The 21,563-nt window shown below is 46.9% G+C and overlaps 1 protein-coding gene across 1 annotated transcript in view; it reads right to left on the reverse strand.

Moving 5' to 3' along the window:
• ASB18 (ankyrin repeat and SOCS box containing 18) overlaps positions 1-21,563 on the reverse strand; it is a 40,981-nt gene that overhangs the window by 18,977 nt on the left and 441 nt on the right. Inside the window, exon 2 of the mRNA XM_035139182.2 lies at positions 13,785-14,052. Within this exon, the coding sequence (XP_034995073.2) occupies positions 13,785-14,052 (268 nt within the window). The remainder of the gene's footprint in view (positions 1-13,784; positions 14,053-21,563) is intronic.

The raw sequence follows: 21,563 nt of genomic DNA on the forward strand, positions 1-21,563 counted from the left end.
CATATTTATTTATTAAATTTATATACCACCCTTCATCCCAATTGCTCAGGGCGATTCATCCTCCTCCCAGCAACTGGCATCAAGTGTCTTATTTCTAGAGTTCCAGAATGTCTGCATAGGGCTTTCATCTTCAAGAAATGCAAATATGGTGTTAAACTGAGTCCTCAACAATGGCAGGCATTTGTGTGTGTGTGCATACACCATTTTGAAAATTTGGAATCAAATTTTAGTAGTCATTTATTTTGCCAAATACCCACATGCAGGGAGTTCATTCATTATTTCTTTATGGCATGCTGTGGTGGAGGAACTCTTCAAGTTATTGATATATGACATCAGGTCATGGGCGTAGCAAAGGGGGGGGCAAGGAGAGGCATCAAGAAAAAAACAATAAAAAATACATAGTTAACTGAGGTTCTGCCCCCAACTAAGAAAACGCCTGCCTCCCCCAAAATCCTGGCAATGCCCTGCATCAGGTGCAAAGCTCTAATGCCAATGGCTAATACAATAGTAAATACCTATGCACTCTCTATTTTGACAAATTCAAAGAGAAATGAATGACCTTTGTGGATTAGCAAAAAGGGTTAGAGACATGGGCACAGCCAGGATACCCCCCCCCCCCGAATTTATGTTATGGGGGCAGAACCCAGCTATCTGTGATGCATGCAGTTGGTGGGTCAGTTAGTTAAGATTTTTTATTTATTCACAGTCGTACCTTGGAAGTCAAACTGAATCTGTTCCAGAATACTATTCAACTTCCAAAATGTTCAGAAACCAAAGTGTGGCTTCTGATTAGCTGCAGGAAGCTCCTGTGGCCAATCGTAAGCTGTGGAAGTCCCATCAGATGTTTCCAAAAATAGTTCTCAAACTGAAACAGTCACTTCCGGGTTTGCGACATTCAGGAGCCAAAACGTTTAAGAACTAAGCTGTTTGAAAACCAAGGTACGACTCTGCCTCTGGCTCCTCTGCCCCTGGCTATGACATGTGCAGAGATTTCTTTATGCAGTCCCCATTTGCCTAAAGTATCAGGTTAGCTAGCATATAACTAGCAGCAATCAGCGAGCCACTTTGTGAGACCTATTCCCATTCTTGTGCTGCAGAGGCCTCCCAGCTCCCTGTTGCCAGTCATATGCTCATGCAGGCATCAGACAGACAGACCCTAGTAGATAAAGCCCCCACCCCCACCCCAAGTATCTCCCATTACTTTTCTGCAGGGGAAATAAAAAATTAATCAGAGATCCATGCATGTACTTGGAGTTGACGGATAGTATGAGTACACTATATTTTTGCAACCTGCCCTGGGGCCATTTGGTAAAAATTTGTATATTAGTGCAACCAACGAATCAATGCATGCATACAGACGTACAGTGGTACCTCGGTTTGCGACCGCAATCCGTTCTGCAGAGCCGGTTGCTCCCCGAATTGGTTGCTCCCCGATGCACGCTTCTGCGCATGCACAAAGCGCCAATAGAGTGCTTCTGCGAACGCGCACGCTGCGCAGATCGCTTCTGCACATCTGAGCGCCGCGGAACCCGGATGTAAACACTTCTGGGTCCATGGTGGTCGTAAACCAAAGCAGTCGCACATGAAGGTGGACGTAAACCGATGTTTGACTGTACATGGAACTTGTCTAAAATCTGCTCTGGGTTTAAGAGTCCTTTTGTAGAAGCTGGGGGCTGGGCTGATGGATATACAGTGCACATCCATTTCTCTGTAGTATGGGGTCCCCTCCTTTATAAATGCCTCATTCCTAAATATATTTACTTGGAAGGAAGTTCTACTTACCAGTGGAATTTATTTCTGAGCAAGTATGCACAGATCTGAATCACTTCCAAAGCATTAAGGCAGCAGAATGTGACAAAGCTTTGAACAATGATGTGGGACACCTTCTGTCTTCACAATATTATTTTACATTCACTGCTTAAAATACCTTCTGACAAACAGAAGAGGCTTAGAGATAAAACAGTCCACAGCAATGTTTTTAGTGCAAGTAAATTAATGTGATAAGCTAGTCTAAATGAATCAAAATGACTGTTGTTTTGCTTTGAGATGTTGACATTGCTACTCATGAAATGGTTGGCACAGTCACACAGCAAGGTCAAATCTTACAGCAGGTGGAAGAAGAGCTGGCAAAAAAGCCACTCCAAGGAGCCTTTCCAATCCTCTTACCTAACCCAAAGATTTTGTAAAGTTGAGGAACACTGGCAAAGGGAGGGACTAGAGTGTAGCCTTAATGACAGGCATACTGTATAAGAGATTGCATGGTACCTTTGAAGATAATCTTATGTAGGAAAATTTGCAAGGTTTTTAATTCCACAAAACTCTTCATTAGGTAAAAAAAAAGATGCTACAATGAAACTGATATTGCAAAAGAAAATGACTATGTGAATATTTGCATTAGTATCTTTTCAGGTAGGCCTTTATCAGTAGCAGTAGATAGCAACAAGAAGACAAACTGCCAAGGAATCAAAGACTGCTATGTTGTTTAGCAAGTTCACACCTCTGTGTAGGCAATTGTTATAGGAACATGGCATAACCTATTGTTGCTGGCAGGGGCGTGCCCAGGATCAAATCTGGGGGGGGGGGGGCAAGCCATGGTCGTTCAGGGGTGGGGCCAAGGCACGGGAGGGGAGGGGCCACGAAGTGGGAACGTGGGCGGGGCTACAGGGCCAGCGGGCCCGACAACACCGCGGCGGCTGCAGCTGCAGCTGCAGTGGCCACCTTGTGCTTCTGGGGCTGGCGGCGTCAGCGGCTACCCTGCTTGGCTGGAGAGGATGGGAGGGTCGGGCAGGCGAGAAGGGGTGGCGGGGCGGGCGAGGGCGATGGGATCGCGCCGTGGGATTGGACCTTTAGGGAGCCTGGCATCACACCAAAGGGCCACTCTTTCACCACCCCAACTCCCCCCCGGCTATGTGGCAACTCCGTCGCCTCCCTGCCTCTCCTCCGTCAGTCAGCTTCAGCCACTGCAGGAGCTGCTGCTGGCGGCAGAGGCTAGAGAGGACTGCTGCTAACAGTTGGGCAATATCAAGCAGCGTATTCCCCGGTCATGGTCGCCACCTGCGCACAGCGGCGGCGGCAAGGCGCGTGGGGCTTAGAGAGCAGCGGCCGCTTCCCCCCTGCCCGCCCCTCAGGCGCTTTCCCGCCTTTCTCTTTCTCCCTCCTCAGTCAGCGGCGGCGGCGGCAGAGGCACCATCCCCCTGCCACCCTCCCTCCCTCTTGGCAAGGCCAAGGTGGTGAAGCTCGAGGCTGAGGGGCACGCTGGCGGGGACCAGCGCTAAGAGAGCTCGGGGCTGCTCTTGCCATTGCCCGCCGGCCATGGCCCCCCGCTGCTGTTGCTGTGGCACCAGCCTGCTGCTGCTGCGCCTCTGCCTTGGCGGGTGCGGCCCCGCCGTGCCCCTCCTTGCCGCCCAGCATGGACTTGGTGCAGGGGCTGGCCCCACGCGCCTCTGTGGTGATCGAGGGCAAGGTGCTAGCTCACAGCGTGGTGGAGCCAGGAGGAGGAGAAGGAGTAGGAGGAGGGGAAGAAGCGACCGCCGCCTCTGCTTCCAGCACCTCCTTCTCAGGGACCGTCCCCTCGCCCTCGCCAGCTCCCAGGGCGCCGGTGCCGAGCCCACCGCCCGTCTCCTGGGTGACTCGGGTGCGCGTGCACCAGGTGTGGCCGGCCAAAAGCGGTGGGCTTTTTGCTTCTGAGGGGCAGCTGCCCCCCCTGCCCCACACTGGGTACGCCCATGGTTGCTGGTGAATCAAAGCAAATGACGACTTATAAGGGCAGAACTGAATGTAGTTATTGCATTGCCAGTGTCTGGGGCTGGAGTGGAAAAGGGCTTGTGCATGCAGACCCTGACTTTTGGGGTTAAAGGGGGATGTTTTTTGTCCTTTGTTTCTTTGATAAGAGCTTCCCCTTCAGTTCCACTTTATGGGAAATGTTAAATTGCATTTTATAAATGCTATGGGACTAGACTTTCTCATATTTGCAATGGTATATATCCTCAGTTCTGGCTGCTGAGGTAAAGAAAAGCGGTGTGTCTGCCTGTTACAGAAGCATATTATTCGAAAAGGGTATGGACAGACCACGGTGCCCTCTGGTCCTTCCAGACAGCTGACTGCCTCCTGGCCTCCTCCTTCACTCGCTGGCAGACACTCACTGTCACACAGCAGCCCTAAAGGGTCCAGCCCTGCATTCACCTCTTGAACCCCCCTTTCTGCTGTTCCACGTAATTAACTGAGAGGTGGTGTTAAAAAAGAAGCCTAGAGGCGAATGCACTGCCTTGGATGGTGAGTTCCCTAGAGGCTCTGCAGGGTGCCTCCTGAACAGCAAGGGGCGCCTTCCCTTTTATCTTAAGTAACCAACCTTATTAAGCTAAAAATAGCCTTGAAAACAGACGTGGATGGAATGCACTAACATGGCCAGCAGGAGAGGAGAACGGGGAGCGGAGCAGGTGGGGTAAACATTGTTTACCGGAAAGTTTGCTCTGCATATGCTATTTCTAGACAGTTACAGGTTTGGGATATAAGAGACCTGGCAGGCCATCCTGGGTTCTTTTCCCTTCAGTACTGTATGCCTAGCATAGTGGAAATATCATCTATACATGTGGGATTTAGGCAGAGGGAATGAATCGTGCTCTACCCCCCATAACTCCTGGCTGCCTCCTCAAGGACCTGACAACTGTTGGCTCCTTGTCCCCATGTGTGACAGTCACGTCCAGAACTCTTTGCAGAGAGAGTCTTGCCCAATGTTCAGAAACTGAGACATGGTATGAGTGCCCACCAACTATTAAATAAGTCAGGTACAGTAAGAAAGAAGGCTCACATACAAAATTTTAAATAATCCCAAAACTCCCTCACACCAAAGCCTTCATGTCAGAGGAAATTGTTCTAGCCAGGCGGTCTCCCTGATCCGCTAGATATGTATGCTGCTCCCCCTCCCTCTCTCTAATTTCCCAAACAGAAACTGTGTCTGGCCAACTCTATCACTGATGCTTAAAACATTGCAGTGATGCCAACCCCAATAGCCCCTTCTCCTGTTCAACCCACCAAGCTCACAACCATGCACCCCCCCCCCCAAAAAGAAGATGCAGTCCTGCGAATCCTTGCTTGCAGCCTGGTGTCACCCAGAAATAGATTTATCACTTCATCTGCTCAGGGGCGGAGGAAGGGGGGTGCAGTGGGTGCAGTCTGCCCCGGGTGTCACCACTGAGGGGCGGGCGTGACAAAATGCCGGGCAGCACTCACCGTGGGGCTTGCAGCACGCCCGAGCCCCGCGTCTCTCCTGGGAGAGATGTGGTGGCTTGGGTGGGCGCAGGCTCCACGCTGCCCAAACGGTTCACCCACTGCCTCCCCCCAGCTGTAGGGCGGCTGAGTGGGAGTAGGCAGGCAGACTCCAGAGGCCCCACGGTGTGTCCCGCCCCTATGGACAGCTCGCCCTGCCCCTGCCCCATCCCTATGGGCGCACCGTCGCAGGTGCCCGAGCAGCTTCCTCCGAGTCCTCCACTGCATCTGCTGCCTGTGATAAGATAAACCATGGACTGCAGACTACAACAAAACAAAACCTGACTCCTGATGATGCCACTTCATCATTCAGGCAGTAAACAGCCATTTGAAGGAGGAATTGCAAAAGAATGCTGCAGAAATGTAGCATTTGCTGGACTTTTCATTGTTATTTGAACATTTGATCATCTCTTGGGAGGAAACTATCTAATATTCAGGCAATGTCTTTCGGTATGCACCATAGTTATGGTCAGCATAACTATGTAGAAGTTAGCACACAGATACTCCATTGTGGCATGGACACTCTAGCTGGATTTCAGCCTGCTCTGTTGAAAGGCCAGGAGGGGGGGTTAGGGTGTATTTAAAATAAAACTTGCAGCCTGAGCCTGTGCATGTTTTCTGGGAAGTCTCACTGAGTTCAGTGAACCTTTTTTCCTGGTAAATGTGCTTCTGATTTCAGCCATAGATGTAAAAAAGAAGAGTACTGCTATTCATAGAACCATAGACTCATAGAGTTGGAAGGGACCCTGAGGGTCATCTAGTCGAACCCCCTGCAATGCAGGAATCTCAATAGATGGGCATCTAACTTTGTGCTGTTGCTTCTGCTAGAAAATAAATAAATAGGAAAAACTGAACATTTCTTGCTTATACTCAACAGGCATAGGAGCTGAGCACCACAAGCTACACTGAGACTCTGCAGCAACTCAAGCAAGGCATCTCCTGCCATGTGCCAGCAGTGTTTATTCAAGAAATATGCCCCCCCCCGTCTCCTTCAAGAGGTCCTACAGTTGTTGTAATAAGATAAATATAAGAGAATATATTTCTGTACCAAAACAGTTTTTGGAGGGCAGGTGGACAAGTTAAAACAAAAACAGGTTTAGTACAGCATCAGACCTATAGTTAATTTATGTTCCGGAGCAGGCATAGGCAAACTTGGCCCTCCAGATGTTTTGGGACTACAACTCCCATCACCCCCGACCACTGGTCCTGTTAGCTAGGGATGATGGGAGTTGTAGTCCCAAACATCTGGAGGGCCAAACATCTGGAGGGCCAAGTTTGCCTATGCCTGTTCCAGAGCATAATTTTCAAAAGGCAGCTATCTGGATAGGGCACAATTGTCATCTGCAAATGAGATTCCTGCTCAGATTGACATGGAATGCCATACTCATTTCAAAATACTTGCATTTACCACCACCTGAATGAAATCAACGGGCTATTAATTTTCCTTCTGACTTTTATACTTCTGCTCTGAAGCCTATGACAGCTTCCCCAGTGTTTTGTTAGCGAGTGCCCTTTCTGGACTTAACCCTGATTCAGAGACCCTGTATTTGTATTGTATCATATTTTTAACCCTGTGGCATGGCCAAAGTATAGAAACAAAGACGGGTTTCTCCTCCTCAGTTCTAGTTTCTACAAAAGCCTGCATGATTCTCCTTTTTTTAATCACCCCAGCTTTAGCAAAGGGAGTGCAGTGAATTTGTCGACTTCTCTTACCCCACCATGTTAATTATCACTACTATAAAAAGAAGGTCAAGGAGAGGAACTCAACTAAATAGGGCGAAGTTGGCATGCATGGCTCCCAAAGTGAATAAGATAGAAATGAACTTTGCTGGAACTTTAAAAAAAAAAGGGGGGGGGAGTTTCAAAAAGCTTCTAGATTAAAGGTCCTACATCTTTCTTTTCTTTTTTTGGTTGAATTCTCATGGATTGTGAAAGTTGAAATGGTTGGAAGGAAGCCCAGATAGTGTTTTTTTTTTATCCCAGTCACTGAGAGGCTCAAAGGTTTTAAGTCCTGCCCCCATGGTGAATATGGGAACACAGAAGAACCTGGCACATAGGTGTTCAGGCCATTGTTACAAAGAGGGAGCCAAATAAAATAGCTCCCTATGTAGGTCAATGACCTGCTCTTTATTGTCAGTAAAAATTAGGGATGACCTTCAATCCATTACCTGTGGGGGGGGGGGGAAATCAGCAGAAGTGGTTTCCCCTAATCAAAGAGAAAATGTTTGTTACCCAAAGCTTGACCTCCTCACCATCTAACTTTAGCACAACTCTCTGGGAATGAGAAGCAGTGGTCGAATCCCATCTGAAATGTCTGTTAATTTTTGATCCTTCCAAGTAGATGGCTTAGTTATTGTAGAGGCATCCAGTTGTGCTGCTGTAGTTAAGGCTCTGGCAGCATTGCCATTATAAAGCCATAATATTCAAGGGCTTAGGGCTGGCTCAGTTCTTTCAACATTGCATCTGTGATGTGCGTGGCTTATAGGATGGCAGTTCAAGTGCTGCCCCCTTGGCATTTGTATAAAATGTGATGTAAATCAACAAAGATGCCTTCACAGCTGGACAGACATAGGCACATGCGGAAAACTCCAGTAACATAGATAGAATGAAGGATTCTGTCCACCCTGCACTTTTCAAAAGCAAGTAGTCCATGGCAGACTTCTTCAAATGTCCTCTAAACAGGATGCAGGAACAGCAGGTGAGGTGACTACATTTTAAAAAGGACCTTGGCATCCAAACTCAAAATGCCTTGGCGGGTGGGGGCTGAGAATGCAAATCAACTGTTTCCTTTTGCCAGCTCTTCTGCTAGAAATTAGCTGCCCGAATTAATTCCATTTCTAGAACAGTATTTGAATCTGTCCTGTTTGCTAACATGTGGAGTAGCAATCTCTAGCTGACCCAAGTCGCCTTTTGGTGTTCAGAGAGACTCAAGAATACAAAATAACTGAGAAATCTGGATCTGAAGTTCTTTGGCGCTAGTGCTGTTGTATGGGTTACATGGTAGTCCTGCAGCAGCACAACAAAGCAAACTTCTCTAGTTTAATTGTGGTATGTTACTTGACTTCACTCAGCAGAAGGAAAATTCCAACCAGTCATAATACCTACCGGTAGTAAAAGGTGCATTTAACTGTGAGATTTTATTTTATTTTATTTTATTTATTTATACATGGCATACCACTTCTAAGCAATTTTCATGCATTAATATCACAAATCCTACAACACTTTAGCCTGTTTGAGGGTGCAATCCTGTACTGGAGCAATGCTGACTGAGAGGGTTGATAGATTTTGGTTACATCCACACAACATGAGAAACATGACTAAGCAAGGCAAATGCACTGACGGAATTCCCTCATCATGCCAGTAGAGCCATTCCACCAGCAGAGCCGCCTCAATGGGTCAGGGCTGGTGAAAGGGGAGGACCACACTCAACCATGGCATCCTATGTTCTCCCAGAGACTGGGCTTTTGTTTTTTTAAGCATTTTCACTGGAGGGGGTGGTGAACTCAAAAGGACACTTAAAAATCATGCTAAAGGGAATTGTAAATCTTCAGTTTAAATAAGCACACACATTTTAAAATAAATTCGTCTGTGTGAGATTCCAGAGGTTCCAGGCGCTTCCTCAGGGTTTGTGTTTCCTTTGGAATGAGGGGTATATGGTTTATTTACACATATATGCAACCTGAGTCAGCATTGACACCCCAAGCTTCTCCCATAGCCACAGCCTTGGATTGCAACATAAATCAGGCACAGCTCTGTTCTCAGCTGCCCAGCCTGCCACCTTCCAGCTCCTAGCTCACAACAATCAACTCTCAACTCTGCCTTTGTCTTTCTAACTACCAGAGAGTTGAGGGATGGGGCACTTCCTTTGTTACCTTAATGACTCATACTTAGGCCATTACCTGACCCGGAAGCTAGCCTGACTAGTCCAGAAATCTGGATCCACTGTGGTTTAAACCACAGAGCCTAGAACTAGCTGATCAGAAGGTTGGCAGTTCGAATCCCTGCGACGGGGTGAGCTCCCGTTGTTCGGTCCCTGCTCCTGCCAACCCAGCAGTTCGGAAGCAAGTTCGAAAGCAAGTCAAAGTGCAAGTAGATAAATAGGTACCACTCTGGCGGGAAGGTAAACGGCGTTTCCGTGCGCTGCTCTGGTTCATCAGAAGCGGCTTTGTCATGCTGGCCACATAACCTGGAAGCTGTATGCCAGCTCCCTCGGCCAGTAAAGCGAGATGAGCGCTGCAACCCCAGAGTCATCCGTGAATGGACCCTAACGGTCAGGGATCCCTTTAACTTTACCTAGACCCAGGAATTAGAAGGGTGCAGCCCACCCCTCCACCCACAACTCAGAACAGCCACAATTCAGGTATTTTAATAATAAATTATTGTAATTTAAAATAAATTTGGCATTTAAAATCTAATTTAAAATGGCCAGACGTGGAATTTATTATTATTTTTTTAAAAAAATTCTGCTCAGCCTAACTCTTTGGAGGAGGATGTTTTCTTCTGTCTCTGATTGAAAGAAAGTGGAGAACAGCAGGCCGGGGGTCACAATAGGCTGTGCCAATCCCCTTCAGAGCTATGTTTAGCTGTGCATTAACTATCTGTGTTGTCATACTTGCGCATGTGTCATCTACTATAAGATTATGCGGGGACACAATTCTTTCAGTTTGCATTGAGTGTGGTGAGAGAGTTGTAACATTTCTGCCAGAGGTTTCTGCACCATGTCAGAAGCTATGGCCCTACACAGTTGCTTAGAAATGTTGTTGTGAATTTTAATTTTTTATTTTAACTTCTTGTATGTTTTAATGTAATGTAATGTTTTTTCCTGATTTTATGGTTTTATCTTTTTGTTAACTGCTTTGAGGAGTTTTGTTACAATCAAGCAGTGTACAAATTTAATGAAATAAAGTAAATTAATAAAAGGATAGGTGACAGCTGGCAAAGACTCACAGATGCTGAGCCTCAGTGTGAGGGTTGTGGCACTTCAGAAATTATTTGCCCTGCTCACGTGCTTCTTTCTTCAGTTAAAGGTGCTAGCAAAGGACCCCATAAATTTCCAGAACTATGGAAAAAAGATTATTCCTCCCCCCCTGCTCAGTGGCATAGTGTGGGAGGGCCAGGGGGGAGTGGCCCTGGTTGCAAAATAGCACACCCTCCCCCTCACACAGAAAATCTCCCAAGGTTTGGGTTTGGGCGAGGGCCAGTTGCTAGGGGACATGCGCTCCCACCAATCCCTCGTCCCGCTCTCCGTCGTGCTCAGCGTTCAAGGGACGTCGTGGCTGCCGCTCAGGTAACAGGTCGCTGAGCTCTTGCCCCTTCGTTCCAGCCTATCAGCGGGTGATGCTGAAGAGCTTCGCCCCGCCTCACCAGCTAGCGTTGCTGGTGGGACTGGAGACCACATGGACTAGGAGGGGAAGCGAGTTATCAGATGCAGACCAATCAGTGGAGAGAGTTGGGGCAAGGGAGAAGGAGAGTCCCCCTCCTCTCCACCCCAGTATCCCAGCCAAGGGAAGCAGATCCTGGCTCTGTAGAAGAAGCTGCAGGGGCATGTGGGGGGGGGGGCTGGGGGGGCAATGGTGTCAAGTGACTCAATATGCACACACTGGAGATACAGAAGTCAGTGGGGTAGAGTCTTTCATTGACTTTATTCAGTTACATGGAAAATCAGTGGGTGCCATTTACAAAACAGATTTGTGACCAGTTGCAGGCAGGTCAGCTTAAGCTGGAGCCAAGGATACAACAATGCCACAACTATGGCTGGACACATTAGTGGTGGACAGAAACATATGTTTTCACATATATTTTATGAAGAAGAAGAATAGGAGGAGGAGGAGGAGGTGGTGGCGGTGGAGGAGAGTTTGGATTTGATATCCCGCTTTATCACTACCCTAAGGAGTCTCAAAGTGCCTAACATTCTCCTTTCCCTTCCTCCCCCACAACAAACACTCTGTGAGGTGAGTGAGGCTGAGAGACTTCAAAGAAGTGTGACTAGCCCAAGGTCACCCAGCAGCTGCATGTGGAGGAGTGGAGACACGAACCCGGTTCACCAGATTACGAGTCTACTGCTCTTAACCACTATACCACACTGACTATAGGGTGGTATGGAAATTAAATAAATAATAATAACAACAACAACATATTTTGGATATGAATCCCAAAGCGGTATTTGTGCCATGTAACCATCACTTGCTCGGTCTTGCTGGTGTTGGGACACAGTCTGTGGCTTTCTTTGGCACTGTGGAAAAGGTGTACACATTCTTCTCAAGCTCCACTCATAGGTGGGATGTTCTTGAGGAACATGTACCAATTCACTTAAAGAGATTGTGTGAAACAAAATGGAGTTGAAGCTGTATGCGCACTTTCTGTGCACACCAAGGAAATAATGGGTTAGGGGGTGTAATACTTGCCTTGTCCCGGGCGCTAGCAGCCCTTGCTATGCCACAGCTCCCCCCTAGCCTTCTCACCTCTACATCTCTCCCCACCCCCGGAATATGAAATAAGGTAGAGGGATGTTAAGGGGAGATCCAGATTGGGGTGGGACCTTGAGCCCTCACTCAGCCTAAGCTGCCCCACAGCTCCTGGGAGGAAAGCAAGGGAGTGGGGTTCAATGGAACAGAGAACAGCTCCCACCTGCCTACCTCTGACCCTGAAAGGGTGGGAGAAGGTTGGAAACAAAACAACCACCAAAGAGAAAGGAATCTGGGACACAACCAGCGTATTCTGGCCTCTGCACATTGGACTTTTTGTGCAAGTCCTGTGCGTATGTCTGTCGCTTGCCTGCATGGGGTGTGCAGGGAGAGGGCAATCCATATAGGCTCTGCACACGGAGTTCACATCTGAAGTATCCCCTGCAGACACCTACTTTTTGTAAAAAGCATTTCAAATTTTCCAAAATGTTTTGTTTTTTATCCTCACAACCACCCTGTAAAATAGGCTGCAGTTCAATTTTAGCAAAACAGTACTAAGAACAGTATCTCCACCTTAAATATTAATAGATTGCTTATGGCATTAGCTTTGTTGGGTTAAAGTCCACTTCATCCTCTGGGGACGGAACGACAAGGGAAATGAGTTTTTTTTTTTCATATACTCTACGAGTTACTCCATACCTTCCCGGACGTGATGTCCTTGCTTGTTTGGAACGAACGAGAAATAAAAGATATCTGTGGGAGTTGAACTTTATAAACTGTTGATACTGAGTATACTTTTTGAAGATGTAAAATTGTGGACGAGAGAAGCCCCCCTCTAATTGGATAGAAGGAGTGCCTGGAAAGCGTTCGGAGGATTTATGAGGTGTGACGCACTTTGAATTTGAACAGCGACCTGAAGCTAAGTTCAGCTATAGGGCAAGGAGAGCCACTAATTTATCAAGAGTCTATGCATAAGGTGACGGCTGGGTCTTCTGCCTGGAAAAGCTGTAAATTTCATAAAGATTGTTAATGAGAAGAAAACGAAAGTGATTTGAGTTTTCTAAGATGGCGCTGCTCAGTGTTGAAAGACCGACGCAACAGGGACGCTCCAGACCAAGAAGATTTATGGGGAGGCCGGACTGATTAACTCATACAGGAGAAAGAACATATGTGAAATCTCGTTTGATACTTGTCTCAGCAGCTGGGAAAAAATCGGATGAAAGAGGAAAACATCTTTGTGACTGTAGGGGAAAGATCGGGACTATTATAGACTTTGAGTGACGATTTGGACTTTAGAAAAAGACGGCAGTGGGCAGCTGCGAGGAATCCCCAATTTCTTGAAGCATGGGAACCCCGAAAATTTTAGATGATTCGGCATAACATTCGGTCTGATTGATATGTATTTGTATAATTTGAAATAATGGATGTGATATAATTGTTTTTAATTGGAAAATTAATAAAAATATATTATAAAAAAATAATAATAAAGTCCACTTCATCCTCTTCATCAGAAGCATCATTTGTAACAATCCTACAGTGGTACCTTGACTTACGAACACTTGACAACCGAATTTTTCGACTTACGAATGGGGCAAATGGCCTCACACTTACGAATTTCTCAACATCCGAACGGAAACCACGGCAGTTTTAGATAGGGTTTTTTGACTTATGAATTTTTAGATGGGGTTACTTCGACTTACAAATTATTCCGTTTCCAATGCATTCCTATGGGAAATTGCATTTCCAATGGCACTTTTTGACTTATGAATTAAATTTATATGCTTGAAACTGTATTTATATGCTTGAAACCAGTTCAACTTGGTTCAACGAGCCATTTCAATGAGCAACACACACCTCTTGAGCAACTCTTTAGACGTGTAAAAAGAATGCTTAACAGACCTGCGAGGGTCATTAATGAATTTAACAAAGAAATACCGTATTTTTGCTCCATAAGACGCACCTAGTTTTAAGAGGAGGAAAACAAGAAAAAAAATATTTTGCTTTCTTGAATTGTCCTAGGGCCTAGGCTTAGCAGCCAAATCCTAGAAACCTAGGAGACCTCATATTTGAGGAAGTCGTCCCCCTAGAATCTTGCCCCAACATCTTGCTCCTTACCCTAATGTGTTCCGGCTGGTGCACAGGTGCAAAGGTGCTTGCCCATCATCACTCAGAAGATTGGGATTAGCCTTGTGTTCCAGGAGCAACTCTGCGCATTCTCTGTGGCCCCTCTTGCAGGCTTCATGCAGGGCGCTCCGTCCTCCTGGAGCTGTGTTTGGGTCTGCTTGCCAGAAGAGCAGATGGCGGAGGCAGGCAGTGTGTCCGTGGATGGCCGAGATGCAGAGCGGGTTGGTCAGATCCCTCTTGTATTCCAGAGACCACAGGCCTGGAGCAGAGAAACAGAAAGCAAAAGCAAGGATGGGCTTGTGGTGGAGATATGGGATCATCAGGTTTTTCCATGTCTCCGAGTGTACAGGGATTTGCAGGTGTTTGTATGAGAATGTTAATGTTTGTTATTGAATGAAGGCTGAAATGTTAGAACTGGGAAATAGCCAGGCTCATCTCTACTGTAGGCAGACCCAGTGGGGTGGCCCCACTGAAAAGCCTCTGCTATTGGCATAGTGAGAGCTAATTAAGTCAGGCCAGCATCCTAAATTGTGACCCCCTCCTTAATCTAGGAAATCAACATGAGTTAGGCACTAATTAACTCTGGCAAGTTTCCTTGGAAGGAGGGGTAAACAATTAGGAAGTTCATCAAAGGGGCTAGGTGTGCAAAGGGCACATCAAAAAGGCTTCCTCCCTCAGGGGATAAAAGCCGAGGGCTTAAAGCAGCAGGTTGGAGTTAAGAGGGATTCAGCTGGAGAGGGGGCAGGGGGTGCTGCTCGCTGTCTGTTTGAGTGCAAGGCTATGGGTGTGTGTGTGTGTGTGTGTGTGTGTCCGTCCGTCCTAAGGACCCGACAGTCTCTGCTGTGCCTCATTTGCCCAAAAGGAAACACAGAGCCTGGGTTAAGATGAGCCTGCAGCCCATGGAATCTCGCAGTGCTCAGGCAGATTGGGTGGCATGTAACAATATGACTGTTGAATGGTATAATCTATGGATGCTTACATTTTTAAATGCAAGTTGTTTGGAGACCTTTCAGGTAACAAACAACTAATAAGTCTGGATAATAATAATAATAATAATAATCCTTCTATGAGTTTCTGTCATGACTAACAGTATTGAAATGATTAAACAAACATGCAGACAGTTGATGGATCATGTGGCATTTGAAGGCACTGAAACACATTTCCCCCCCATAAAATTTATACACTGCTTAATTGTAAAAAAAAACCTCAGAGTGGGTTAGAAGAGATAAAACAGTAAAATCAATTTTAAAAATACAACCCTACTTTAAACCATACAAAAGTTCAAAACCTTTCTAAGCATCTGGGTCGGCTTGTCTAGAGAGGAATGTTTTTAGCAGGCACCAAAAACAGTACAGCAAAGGCAGCTGCTTGATCTCAATAGGCAGGGAGTTCCAAAGTGCAAGCTCTGCTACACTAAATGACCAAGTTTTTACAAATGCGGAGTGGGCATCATGTGGCCCCTGCAGCAATGCCAATTCCACCCATCAAAGTGGCTGGCTGGACCCATGTGGGGTAAATTGCAAGTAAATTGATCCCAAGTTGCTAATAACCTTGAACATGGCCTGGTAGCAAATCAGAAGCCAGTTCAGATCTCTGAGCAGAAGTGTTTTGTGCTGTCAAGGCCTCCCTCCCTCCATTGCAGCTGGACCAGGGGTTGCAAGCACCTTGGGGCTTGAGGGCCACTTTCATTGTTAGGCAACCCTCCAGGAGCCTCATCCCCAAAGTGGGTCTAGACCAGTGGTTCCCAACATTTTATTGGCCATGCCCCACCTAAGCACCTCTAAAATCCTGACCCCCCCCCGTGACATATAATTCTTATTATTCTAAAAGTGAACTCCTATTCACGTGGAGGAAGCCTAAAAGGCCATTAACTTGGTCTAAACAGCTTCCAAATTGGGAACCATGGTTCTAGACACATATGTAACCCCCTCCCAATCTGTGCAGAATTGCTGAGGTAGAGGGTTAACACCCCTCAGGGTGGAAGTTTGGCTGCTCATCTGGCCACGGCGAGGGAGAGAAACTTCAACCTCTCCAGCCACCTTAGCCCTGTGTCTACTTCATTGTTTTTCTTTTTGACATTATTGCCAAAATTGATGGGATTGTGGGGAGAGAGAAAATTGTGGCTGGAGGCCTTGGCACACTTCCCAAAAGAGGAAGCCACTCCCCCCCGAAAAGAATGCATCAAATATGGTACCCGGGAATAGAGCTTGAGGTATCTTAAAGGCTAACAAATTTAAAGGCTAACATAAGCTTTCATGGACTACAAAAATACATCGAGCATGTGCAGTTTCACAGCTCTCAGGAAAACACAAACAAAAGACATTTTGGCAACCTTAATAAACAAAAAAGAAAATATTGTAAGCATGTGCATATTTTAAACTCACTTTTCATGGTTTTTGCTCACTTCCTAACTCAGGTCAGTCACAAACTCTCAGCCTAATCTACGTCACATGGTTGTTGTGGAGATATAGCAGGTGACATAAAATGGCTGCAAAAGGGGGCTCAATGCTAAAATTATGGTTGATAACACATCCCACTTTCATAAAATAAGTAACACAGTGAATTGCCTATATTTCAGATCTATTTGTTTAGCATTGATACTGGCTTCCCCTTTCCTCACAAGAAAGCCAAGGCTGCAACTCTGTACCCAACTTACCTGGGAATAAACCCCATTAAACACAAAGGGATTTACCTGAGTAGACATGTAGATTGTTGTACTGTAAGTTAAGCATACAGTGAATTCTCAAGGACTGCCTGGACTTCAGCTACTTATTGTGTTGCAGGATTTGCAGTGGGGAAAAACCTTGTAGGGATTACCTAATCTTAGATGAAACCACTAAAGGAAATATGCATCTTGGTTGTTAGGAACAAACAAAGAACAAAGGGGAAATTTAGGGTCTTTAGATTAGAACTACAGTGATAACTCATTAGACAAACGTCTCGCACAAAGAAAAACTCGCAAGACGAAAGCGTTTTGCGAGTTTTTTGGAGACTCGTAAGACGAAATTTCCTATGGCTGTGCTTCGCAAGATGAAGCAAAGCAGGCACGCGAACGGGAGAGCAGCCGTCTGGTTGGGAGTGCGAACAGCGAAAGGAGTGTGAACGGCTGCTGGGGAAGGAGGGAGGGAGCGGGCAGAAGTTTCCATTGTCTTCCCGCCTGCGCCCCTCCCTTACTCACTTACTCGTCGGTGCCCGCGAACCACTGGCTGCCCGGTGCCACCGTCACTGAGTAGGACGGCATGGCTGCGTGGAGGCGCGTGAACGGGAGAGCGGCCATCATTGAGCAGAGCGCGGGCTGCCGAAGCGCTCCATCCACCCCCGTCCTGTCCAGTCCCACTGGCTGCCTGGTTGGGCGCGAATGGCTGGGCGCGAACGGCCGTCTGGTTGGGTGCAAGCAACTGCTGGGGAAGGAGGGAGGGAGCCTCTCCCTGGCCCTCCTCCTGCTTCCCCCTCCCCAGAGCCTTAAAAAATTCCGGAGCGGCCATGGCGGGTGAGTCGGCGCCTCTTTTTTGCACTCCCCCCCCCCCCCTAGGAACACATTGATTAAATTTCAATGCATTCCTATGGGAAACCGCACTTTGCAAGACGAAATTATCGCAACATGAAACGACTCGTGGAACAAATTAATTTCGTCTTGCGAGGTACCACTGTATAACAATTCCAAGGATAAGAAAATGAAACAGAAGCAGGAAGGGGAAGTGCCCTGAAGTGGAGGGGACAACAGCTGCTTTTTTGGACTACAGTGATTCCTATAGCTTGGTCTCCAAATAACGCAGTCATGGATCAAAGTTCTGACATTACTCATTGGCTAAAAATACTGACAGAAAAGACAGGAGCAGCCAGTTTGGCTGATCTCACAGAAATCATGTAGAAGGATGCCCACACATTTTGCTTTATAACTTTCCTTCTAGTAGCGCTAGAGGCTACTCTCTCTCTCTCTCTCTCTCTCTCTCTCTCTCTCTGTGTGTGTGTGTGTGTGTGATTATGGGGGGGAGGGTGGGGAGAAGAGGACACCAGGACATTAGCATGCAATCCTTTTAAACAGCACAGAAAATGTAACTGTTACACAACTGGAAGGTACATGAGTGAAAAAGACAGCAATATCTCCTGGTTCTCCTGACAACGTGTGGAAAAGGGACTGGGGGAAACTTCAGCCAAGGGAAATGATAGATGTAGCAGCTCTCAATGGCTCTTGCTATTGAAAAGCATCACCGGCCCCTCACAGTCAACCATCCCAATACTTTCCTTAGTTCTGCAAAGGCTGCCAAGTGCTCTTGCTGGCTATGACAGGGACACACTACACTCTCCCCCCTCTGAAAACATGCAGGGGGGGGGGGTTAGCCAGTGCAAGTCAGGGTGGATATAAAAAGCAAGCGACAATAAAAAGAAGAAGTCCCCAGTGAATAAACACCAGTGGCCTGGATTTCACATGGCACACAGAGTGTCATGAAGGAACAAATCGATATATGCTGGTAACAAGCTATAGAAACTTTGCTGAGAAACTTTTGTTTGTTTGTGCTAATTGCTCTGCTGCATTTAAAGCAAATATGCAGCCTATTGAAGTCCAAGCTTGTGCAACATACTGGTCACCCAACCACTAGACAATGAGCTAACAAGGCTTACATTGCTTTTGAAGAGAAAACACTAAAATGTTTATCCTGGGGCCCTGGTCAAAATGCTGCTAGCACAGAATGGGGTCCTTTCCCATTGCAGGGGGAGATCTTTTGTGCAAATCTTATTCTTTTCTGTTTCCCCCCCTTTTTCATTTTTGGTTCTACAGGTTTACTTTTCAGTTTTAAAGCAATTATTTTGTGGGGTTCCCTCTAAACCCCTTAATTTAACTACTGTTCACTACTGATGACAGCCACCACCACCCCCCTCCTCAAATGAACCAATATAACTATATTCTGATATCACTAAGGACAGATGAAGCTTATTTAGAGTGAGGGCAAAGCTTCCTGTATAAATCATGTGGGTAAAAAGGTAAAGGGACCCCTGACCATTAGGTCCAGTCGTGACCGACTCTGGGGTTGCGCGCTCATCTCACATTATTGGCCGAGGGAGCCGGCATATAGCTTCCAGGTCATGTGGCCAGCATGACAAAGCTGCTTCTGGCAAACCAGAGCAGCACATGGAAACACCGTTTACCTTCCCGCTGTAGCGGTACCTATTTATCTACTTGCACTTTGACGTGCTTTCGAACTGCTAGGTTGGCAGGAGCTGGGACCAAGCAACGGGAGCTCACCCCGTCACAGGGATTCGAACTGCCGACCTTCTGATCAGCAAGCCCTAGGCTCAGTGGTTTAACCACAGCGCCACCTGGGTCCAAAAATCATCCTTGCCAATTAGGGTCAGCGTTAAAAACTGAAAACTTCTGATGGATATCTTTCAATACTGATCAAGAATTTGGAGGAAAGAAGTTGTCTGTTTTGGCTCAGCCTTAGTATGAATCATGATATACAAACAAACCAAATAAAAAGCTTTGTGTAGAGATTTCTATAATTGGTAATCCTACCATCTACCAAGAAGTTTTTCCATTACTTGCTAAACCATGCCAGTCAATCAAATAAATTAGGAACACTATTTCATTCTGCCTGGCTAACTTAGGATATTTATATTTTCTACATTGCTATCACATAGCAGAGCTGGAGACCTGCTTCTGCAGCTGTTCAAGCAAATACAGTGACTCCAAGACTCTGCCTGACCTACTGAGCCAACAAACATACTGTAAATATGGCCTTAGCAAGAGGCAAGAAGGATCATTCTTTTCTGCTCCTTGCATTATACACAAGGCAGCCAGGGAGAGATCAGCAGTAAGGATGCTGGAGGAGACTGCATGACCAAGGTTCGTAGAGAACATTCAGCAGCACCTGCTCTGTTTCCTTTACCTGTGAGCATCCCACATGGACTTATACCAGAAAGATATGGAGGTCTCGTACACCCCAGGTAGTGTGGTTGCTGACCTTGAGCCAGACATCTTGGAGAGTGAAGTCAAATGGGCCTTAGAAAGCACTGCTAATAACAAGGCCAGTGGAAGTGATGATATTCCAGCTGAACTATTTAAAATTTTAAAAGATGATGCTGTTAAGGTGCTACAACCAATATGCCAGCAAGTTTGGAAAACTCAGCAATGGCCAGAGGATTGGAGAAGATCAGTCTACATCCCAATTCCAAAGAAGGGCAGTGCCAAAGAATGCTCCAACTACCGCACAATTGCGCTCATTTCACACGCTAGCAAGGTTATGCTTAAAATTCTACTGGTCCCATCACCTCCTGGCAAATAGAAGGGGAAGAAATGGAGGCAGTGAGAGATTTTACTTTCTTGGGCTCCTTGATCACTGCAGATGGTGACAGCAGTCACGAAATTAAAAGACGCCTGCTTCTTGGGAGAAAAGCGATGACAAACCTAGACAGCATCTTAAAAAGCAGAGACATCACCTTGCTGACAAAGGTCCGTATAGTTAAAGCTATGGTTTTCCCAGTAGTGATGTATGGAAGTGAGAGCTGGACCATAAAGAAGGCTGATCGCCGAAGAATTGATGCTTTTGAATTGTGGTGCTGGAGGAGACTCTTGAGAGTCCCATGGACTGCTAGAAGATCAAACCTATCCATTCTTAAGGAAATCAGCCCTGAGTGCTCACTGGAAGGACAGATCCTGAAGCTGAGGCTCCAATACTTTGGCCACCTCAGGAGAAGAGAAGAATCCTTGGAAAAGACCCTGATGTTGGGAAAGATTGAGGGCACTAGGAGAAGGGGACGTCAGAAGACAAGATGGTTGGACAGTGTTCTTGAAGCTACAAACATGAGTTTGACCATGGCAGTGGAAGACAGGAGTGCCTGGCGTGCTATGGTCCATGGGGTCACGAAGAGTCGGACACGACTAAACGACTAAACAACAACATCCCACATGGACTAGCAGGCAGAAGGGGTAAAAAGAGTAGATGCGGAGTAGGGGAGGAAGGGTGGCAACTCTGCCTATACTGGAAAACAGTCCTGCTCCTCTTCCACCCCCCCTTGCAGGCAGCCCCCCCCCCACCACACAGTCCCTACAATAGGGTAGGTGCAGAGCTTTTGTGTCACATAGACCTCTCCTTTCACCCTGTGGGAGAGATGGGAGAACAGCAGTGGACTGAGCGGATGCAGCAGGAGCTGCTCAACCTGACTACAGAGATGCAATCCTACACACTGCCCAAGGGGATATGAGAGAAGCACTGGCTCCATTGCCAGGTGAGGGAGGTGTGCTCCTGTGGAGAAAACAGGAAATGTGGGTGGGGGGGGGCTCACCTGGGAGACAGCACTGATGGACCTGAGGTGATCAGACCGAGGAGGATTCCTTGGAGCATGGCTGGGTGACTGGAAGGTAAGCACACACCTGAGGAGGAGGAGGAGGAGGAGGAGGAGGAGGAAAGTGAGGGGCTGCTCCACCCCTTTCACTTGGTCTGTGGCTCAGTGGGAATCCTAACCCAAGGACCCTGAACTCCTTGCTGAGACTTTCTATGATGCTAACAATACTGGACACATTTGGATCCTCTTCCAAGGGGGTCAGCCCTGCTCCTTAGACCAGATCAGCACATCGCCATTGCCACCTTGCGCAGTTTCCATAATCCTGTCCAGGTGTAGAAACAAATGTGCGATAGCAAGCCTACAAGCCTGTTCACTGCTGACAGTGCTCTATGATACTAGCCAAAGACCCTTGCTGACCCACGTGAAAGAGCTGCTGGGAGGGACAGAGGGAGGGAGGGAACCAACCCTGCACACAGACTTTGGGAG

This window comes from Zootoca vivipara, chromosome 1 (assembly GCF_963506605.1).
Source record: "Zootoca vivipara chromosome 1, rZooViv1.1, whole genome shotgun sequence".
Lineage (NCBI taxonomy): Eukaryota > Metazoa > Chordata > Lepidosauria > Squamata > Lacertidae > Zootoca > Zootoca vivipara.